The sequence below is a fragment of the Micropterus dolomieu genome, linkage group LG19 (genome assembly GCF_021292245.1).
Source record: "Micropterus dolomieu isolate WLL.071019.BEF.003 ecotype Adirondacks linkage group LG19, ASM2129224v1, whole genome shotgun sequence".
Taxonomy (NCBI): domain Eukaryota; kingdom Metazoa; phylum Chordata; class Actinopteri; order Centrarchiformes; family Centrarchidae; genus Micropterus; species Micropterus dolomieu.
This window is the reverse complement of record NC_060168.1, coordinates 6,367,903-6,375,855: the sequence shown is the minus strand read 5'-3', so window position 1 is coordinate 6,375,855 and position 7,953 is coordinate 6,367,903. Positions and strand designations below refer to the sequence as shown.

The following is a 7,953-nucleotide window of genomic DNA, read 5'->3' as shown; positions in this document are numbered from 1 at the left end:
GCTCTTAATGGTCAGGCACCATCTTATCTTAAAGAGCTCATAGTACCTTACTACCCCACCAGAGCACTGCGCTCCCAGAATGCAGGGTTACTTGTGGTTCCTAGAGTCTCCAAAAGTAGACTAGGAGCCAGAGCGTTCAGCTATCAAGCTCCTCTCCTGTGGAACCAGGTTCCAGTTTGGGTTCAGGAGGCAGACACCATCTCCACATTTAAGAGTAGGCTTAAGACTTTCCTCTTTGATAAAGCTTATAGTTAGGGCTGGCTCAGGTGAGTCCTGAACCATCCCTTAGTTATGCTGCTATAGGCCTAGACTGCCGGGGGATTTCCTATGATGCACTGAGCTCTTCTCTCCCTCTGTATGCAACCTCATCATTGTAGCAGCGGTGTGAACCAAATTTTTTTGTGTGCGTGCTATGTCAGAATATAAAACCCCAACACATCTCAGCAGTATTGCTCTTGTGTCCATGAGCATGCGATGCACATTAGAATGGCTTAAGATTTCAGTGTTTTCCCACAGTTTTATGTGAGCTTAAGATTAATGTTTTGGTGGTGGTCGCAGTAGTCACGGTCAGGGGAGTGGGTGAGTTTGGAAACAAAAGACGGACTTTACTTGGTCTTGAGAAGCTGACACACTGTAACTGACACCGTACATTTATTGCCAGAATATTCTCCTCTGCTCGTATTCAACACCAGCTTCTGCCGCTCAGACAATCAAACACTCGCTACGCACCTCCCTCCTGTTATAACAGCACCTGTCATGTAGATGTCCTTTGAAGCATGAGGAGAGGAAGCAAGCCAAGCGATGAGTGTTACCGTGCTCGCATAATGTGAGAGTGAAAATTAGAAGCGCATTGATTTAATAATGAGTGTGGGAAATTTTAGTTGCGATCCCAATTCAGCAGCGGCGCACCACCGCTCCACGCAAAGGCGCAAAGTGTATTTGTATTTCTCTTGGTCGAGGTTTATTTATTTATTTTCATCTAACATCACCCTGGTACAATGTTAGTGCTGCATAATGTTACAGATCTGACCGTTCTAAAAGCTTGGCTTTTAATTTAACATGTTTACTATTACTTCCGGGTCACCTGGTCCACCTGTCTTTCTTTTCTTAACATCTATCTTCAAACGGAGAAATGAAAAAACAAAATCAGACTATTATTTGAATTTGGGTTAGTCGTTTTTCTATTCAGAAAACAAAAACAGCCTCTTTTTTCCCCCCCGTTTCTTCATTTTTGGTTTGAAGCGACAAACGAAAAAAAAGGTGGTTTTCTCGTTTGTTCGTTTTGTGGTTCAAACGAAAAAACAAGCAGAACGTACACGGACCCTGCGTTGTGTGAAGACGATCTGCTTTCTAGAGAATCAGGTGGGAGAAGCACAGTGACAGAAGAAATGAAAAACTATCGTCAAGACAGAACCAAAATCGACTCCGGACCATTGGGGTGGTGGAAAAAAAAAAAGATACCCGAGCCTGGCCCGAGTTGCAAAGCGACTGCTCTGTATCCCTGCAACATCCACGGATTTTCTCCAAGGCAGGATTTATTGTCAATAAAGCAAGAAGCTGTCTCCTTCCAAAGAACGTGGATATGCTTGTGTTTCTCGCACACAACACAAAAAAGTGTGGAGTGGACATTGATTGTACTCTCTGTGAGTAGCCATTTGTTCGTTTTGGACATTAATCAAAATTTATAATTTTGCACATTTATTTATTGGATTTGGGCACCTTTTATTTTTTGTAGCCTAACGCGCAATTGCGCTGTGCCCACTTTTTTTTTAGTTTTGCGCCTATGCTTTATTTTTCAGTTATGCACTTTTTCGTTTTGGACATTATTAATAACATTTTATAATTTTGCACATTTATTTATTGGATTTGGGCACCTTTTATTTTTTGTAGCCTAACGCGCAATTGCGCTGTGCCCACTGTTTGTTTTGAGCCTATGCTTTATTTTTCAGTTATGCACTTTATTTCGTTTTTGACATTAATGACATTTTATAATTTTGCACATTTATTTGACATACTTGTGGATTTGGGCATTTGATTCATTTATTTTTGTATTTCTTCTTCTGAGTGCACTTACCTTGTTGTTGCCCTTTATTCTGTTTTGTTTAAAATTTGGCTAATAGCCTAATACTTTTATGGTTCCCTTTTATTATTGTGCAAAGTGCACATTTATTATTTCTAGTATTATTTATTGGATTATTTGGGCACTTTATTATTTTTTAATTTGGAGCCTAATGCGAAATTGCGCTGTGCCCACTGTGTGCGTTAGTTTTGAGCCTAAGATGCTTTATTTTTCAGTTATGCACTTTATTTCGTTTCTGCTCTTGATCTGGTTTGTTTAATAAATATTCTTTGTTTATTAAAGTGGATGTGCCTTTTGTGTTTATTAAGAGCAAAAACTTTAAGTTAATAGTCTATTCGTGTCTGCCGCCGCGAAGCTGAGCGCTCAGCTGCGCTCTGCTGAAATGATCATAGTGTCTAATAAACTTATTATTATAACATATGACAAAAATAGTTGTCTAAATGATGTTGCATATTCCTCAACAATTCTTGTGATGATATCACTAGTTGACAAGCAACATAGTACTATTTTCGTAAATCGTAGGCTATGATATTGCGCAGGTGCACGTGATGCATTGCTGTCAGAGCCGACAGACTCATTTAGTGCAAAATAATTAGATAAAAAACGATTTAATAAACTGCAAATAGCCTACTATTTTTTTAATGTTTATTTACAATTCATTTAGGCGGACAACAAGGCTACCAAGTACTGCGCACAGTGCACAGCTGACTAATTTAAAAAAATAATAATTACGTCATTTTTAGTCGAAAATTTCAGGACTTTAGTCGACCAAGATTTTCTTTGGTTGATTACAGCCCTACTTAATGGGTTGGCACCTCAGTACATCTCTGAGCTCCTGCACACTTATACCCCGCCAAGGTCACTGAGGTCTGCTGATCAGCTGCGGCTGAACATGCCCAGGACCAGGCTGAAGACCAGGGGCGATCACTCTTTTTCAGCAGTTGCCCCCAAACTGTGGAATGACTTACCTCCTCACATTAAAGTGGCGTCCAACCTCCACACCTTTAAATCTTTTAAAAACATATTTTTATTCCCTGGCTTTTAATTCACCATGAGAGCTGCTGTGGTCTTCGTTGATACTGCAGCCTCCAGTACTGCAGCTATATAATATTGTCCTGTTTTTCTAACTAGAAACCCACTTATGTTAATGTTCAAGCTCATCTTAATTGCATTTAATCAGGCACCACCATCGCCCAAGTGTATCTGCTGCAGGTTTATAAAGTGTAACACACAAAGCTACACCAATAAGACTCATTGAATATCAAAATCAATATTTTCCGTTTTAGCTTTAAAACAGAAAAACAAAAACTGATGTCTGTTTTTTTGTTTTCTGTTTATCCGTTTTGGTTTTAAAACGGAAAAACCAACAAGCTACTTGTTTTTTTCCCGATTCTGTTTTGAAACAAAATAATCAAAGAATGAACCATACACAGATTATAGACATACATTCATTTTAGATCTTCGTAACCGTAAGTCCCTTTAATTTCAAACTCTGGTCATTTATACACCATGGGCCCCCGAAGCCACGGCGGGGCGCCCAGGTCGACTCGCGCGGCCTCCGCGGGGCAAGGGGCGCGGCTGGCCCCGAGGGCTTGGACCAATTGCTTGCAGTTCAAGTTATTATTGTTAGTATTATCACATTACAATTATTATCATAAACACTACTATAAATATCTTTACCATTATTCATTCAGTCTGTACCAACATACACACAGAGGTACTGTCTGTACCTCTGTGTGTATATTGTGTAAGCTGCCTCCATCTCTCTCTCTCTCTCTCTCTCACCCCCAACCGCCCAGATGGTTGCCCACCCTGAGCCATGGTTCTGCTTGAGGTTTCTGCCTCTTAAAAGGATGTTTTTCCTTGCCTCTGTCGCCTAGTGCTGCTCTTGGTGGGAACTGTTGGGCTTCTGTAAATAACATCACAGAGTACGGTCTAGACCTGCTCTTTTATGAAAAGCGCTGTGAGATAACTGTTAATATTGATTGGCGCTATATAAATAAAATTGAATTGTTAATGTCAATGTTGTTATAATCACTGTCTCATACATACATTTTTTTACTCTTCACTTGTCTTCACCTTAGGTCAAAGTGAAAATAATTATTTACTAACTGTGTGTGCTGTTTATAATCCAGGTCAATGTCTGGAAGATTCCCTCCTCAGATTTGAGACTAGTATATAAAGGTTTTACTGATTGTTTTAACCCTCCATCCTGTGCGCCACAGTTACGCTGTCATTCTGTGGGAAACACTGATTCATAAAATTACTACTGAAGTGTAGGTTTACTACACTGACAACCGTTATCATGGCAGTTGGTGAGCCACATGCTGGCTTGTTAATAATGTAGCCTGTTAATGACCAACATCTGCACTCTGTGTGTGCACGGTTTCTTTACCTGGACCGTGCTTGTAAAATATCCAGCGTTTCCGCAACTTGTAATGTAATAGGCTACCAAGTTCTTTACCGAGTGGAGTCTATGCTAGTGAACACATGCCTTTATAAGACAACCGATTTGACATTTGTGAATCAATTCAGAATCTTTCACATCCACGAATCGATGCATCCCCCACCTCTAGACAAGAGCAGACCATTTAAGGTTATTGTACCTTGTTGTTGAGCTCATTGAGTGCTGTGCTGTGGCTCCTCTCCAGATGTTCTTGTTGTTCCTGAAGCTCCTGTCTCTGATGGTTCTTCAGACAGTCGTAGTCTGACTGGAGTGACTCAAGCATCCGAGTCTTTAACTCCACTTCCTTCTGCAGGGAGTACTTGTCTTGCTCGAGAACCTGTGACACATAACACACATAGACAGGTGTACAAGTTGAAAACATGCCTGGTTACTGAACAATAATCCACAGACCTGACTGTGAACAGCTTTCCGGGGCTGTACAGTGCTCACATTTCACTCACATATGCATAGCTACATACCACTAGCCATGTTAAGAGGGGAATTGTGTTTTCCTGTGATTTGGGTAAGCAGACACTCTAAAGTGCAGTGTCATACCTCGAGTGCATTGGTCATCTCCACTCTCTGTTCGTCTAGTCTGTTCTGCAGATCCATCTGCTGGTTGAGGAGATCCAAACCAGCTTGGGCAGCCTGGTGAACCTGCTCCTCTCGCTCCTTCAGCTGCCTTCTCAGCCGCTGTATGTCCTCTTCTGCTGCCATCTTGAAAGAGGAGGAAAAAGGATGTTTGTTAAAACTGCTTTATGCTTCTAGCACCGTGCTCACAGGAACCAAGCAACTCAGCACATGCCTCACAAATTGTTTCATGCTGAATCTCAATGAACTTGTAATTTTTGACGATAGACTTTACCAGACTTTGCTTCTAGAACTGGCTTCTGGAGAGATTACATAAATATTAATGCTGTGTGTGCTCTCATTAGTCATTTGGTCATCCAATATGGGGAAACTCACTATAGGGTAAACGTAAGCGTGGCAGAGAAAAACATGAGCACTGCGTTTCAGTCTGGCTGTAAATGTACAGTGTAGGCCACAGTGTGTCCATTTATTAAAGTCTGTCTGTTGTTTTGCAACTGCTGGAAAGGCAGTTAGCGCTAACGTTAGCTAACATCTCCTCTTCAGACTGCGGTCTGGATGCTGAGCTGGACGTTATTTGGCTGCTGTAAAGTTTGTTGTCATTCATCCACATATCAAGTACACAAATGAACGAAATGTTTCTCAAGGCCCATGGTGCTCAATACAAGATTACAAAAATCAACTTACAGGATAAGAGACAAACATTACTACACTAGACGACACAAAACAGGAACAGATATATTAAGGTGGAATGAACGTGGTGTGGCTGGAGCATTGTAAAGTTAGCCTAGTTCAACATGTATCTGACTCTATACTAATAACAGCAGCCTCATAAATGAAAATAGCATTTTTATTCTAAAACTCACGTAGTAAAAAGACTTTGTTAGGCCAATGGCATGTCATCAGAGTTTGCACTGAAGACAGTTCAGTGTTGCATGGAGAGTCAGGGCCAAGTGAGAGACGGGTAATATCACAGACAGCTCACAAGTGTAACATTAGGATAACTAAATACATTTGTATTGTGGCTAGCTCCATTAATGGGCTATCTGACTGTGCTCCTGAGTCTTCATAATCGCCCCTCTCCAGTCTATTCTCCATCTTCTGTCAATGCAAATAACCTCTTTCAGCCACACTAATAAGTACATTGTGTTTTCAAAAGTCATTACAAATGAGAAATTAAGTGCTTTATTAACTCCCCTAGTTTCAAAGTCGCTCCTACACCCCTGGTTTATCCACACAAAGCATGTCTAACTGCGTAAATCAACTAACGTTAACGTTGTTGTTATGTCCCACTAACCCTGCGTTAAATATAAGGTCCCTGTGACTAATAAACATTTAGTTTAAAGCCACCGGAGTTCTGATATTAGCTTTGTCATTCATACAGCTGACAAAACCACAAATACATGGTTACCAAACTGCTTTATAGACAACATGTGCGAAATCAGCTAAGTTACACACACCAGATGGTTTAACGTTACCTTTGATGAGTTACGTGGCTAGCTAACCTTACAGCTGCATTAACCATTTCGACAATAATGGCGCTTGAACTCCTTTTACGTTACCCACAACAAAACACCTTTAACTCGACAAATGTCCTTTAACAAAGCGCCTAAGTAACTCTAGACAACATTTATTGAATTTATGCAGATAATGGCTATAATATGACACATTTTGATAACGACAATAACAAAGGAATATCATGTCACGTTAGTTACCTTGTCACCGATCAGTTGTCTGTTAAAACCTAAACCGCCACAGCAGTTTGAATCCAGGACCCAACTATCGCGATAAGACATCTTGCCTCAAGGAGACATGGTCCTGATTGGCCGAACAAGAGTAGTTGAGCCCAGGGCCGTTCAATAAGATTTTTATTAATTCTTATTAATATTCTTATTTAACGGCCCTGGTTGAGCCAACAGCGGCCAAAGGCGTGTAAACCAGATTGTGGTGTTTTACAACGCCCTATAATGTTCGCCTTCGACAGCGATTTAGTATCTCCGTTGTCCATTTCGCCCAAAAACTAGGTAACATATGGTATGAATGTATGTTTCAGCAAAGGAACTAGGAAACACAGGCTTTCTGGAAGATATATTCAAATGTCAAATGCCACTGTCACATTTAAGCCCTGATGACACAAGCTTTTTCCCAAGGAGCCCACAGTGAAAAATGTTCAAGTAACACAGAGTAAATTAATTATTTATTATACACTAGTATATTAATAACAATTACATCAGTTTCATTTTTGTGGGTGGTTTTCATTCATTAAATCCTTACAGTAAGTTGTAGTTGTTACTGGCACACTGTGCTGTAAAATCATTTTTCTGGTTCGCATGTATCTATTTTTAGGGGCATATGCGATTGAATTTGTCACACTGTAGAGCCCTGAATAGGTTCCTTCTCCTGCATGTCCTGTTTTTTTTATACATTTTTGTATAAAATAGCTTACAAGAATTCTTATCATTTATTAAGTATTTGTTATAAAAAACATTGTGATTTCTTCCATTTCAAACCTTCAAATGGCACCACTGTACATGTTTAATTGCACAGATGTGTAGTGTGGCTTCTCTGAACTGATGTACTACCATTTTTCCCCACATCAATTCAATTCAATTTTATTTATATAGCGCCAAATCACAACAGTTATCTCACAGTGCTTTTCATAAAAGAGCATTTCTAGACCGTACTCTGTGATGTTATTTACAGAAGCCCACCAATTCCCACCAAGAGCAGCACTAGGCGACAGAGGCAAGGAAAAACTTCCTTTTAAGAGGCAGAAACCTCAAGCAGAACCATGGCTCAGGGTGGACGGCCATCTGCCTCGACCGGTTGGGGGTGAAGG

At 40.4% G+C, this 7,953-nt stretch overlaps 1 protein-coding gene across 3 annotated transcripts in view; it reads right to left on the bottom strand.

The window, feature by feature from the left end:
- The window catches only part of spdl1 (spindle apparatus coiled-coil protein 1), a 35,037-nt gene extending 28,072 nt beyond the window's left edge, over positions 1-6,965 (bottom strand). For 2 of the 3 annotated variants that reach the window (XM_046031549.1, XM_046031550.1), the window contains exons 1-3: positions 6,830-6,965; positions 5,082-5,243; positions 4,687-4,863 (exon numbers count right to left, since the gene is read on the bottom strand). In XM_046031549.1, the coding sequence (XP_045887505.1) occupies positions 4,687-4,863; positions 5,082-5,243; positions 6,830-6,910 (420 nt within the window). In that variant the 5' untranslated portion in view covers positions 6,911-6,965. Of the gene's footprint in view, positions 1-4,686; positions 4,864-5,081; positions 5,244-6,592; positions 6,725-6,829 lie in introns of those variants that run through there. The other variant, XM_046031551.1, reaches the window with a different exon arrangement.
- Positions 6,966-7,953: the final 988 nt, after the last annotated feature.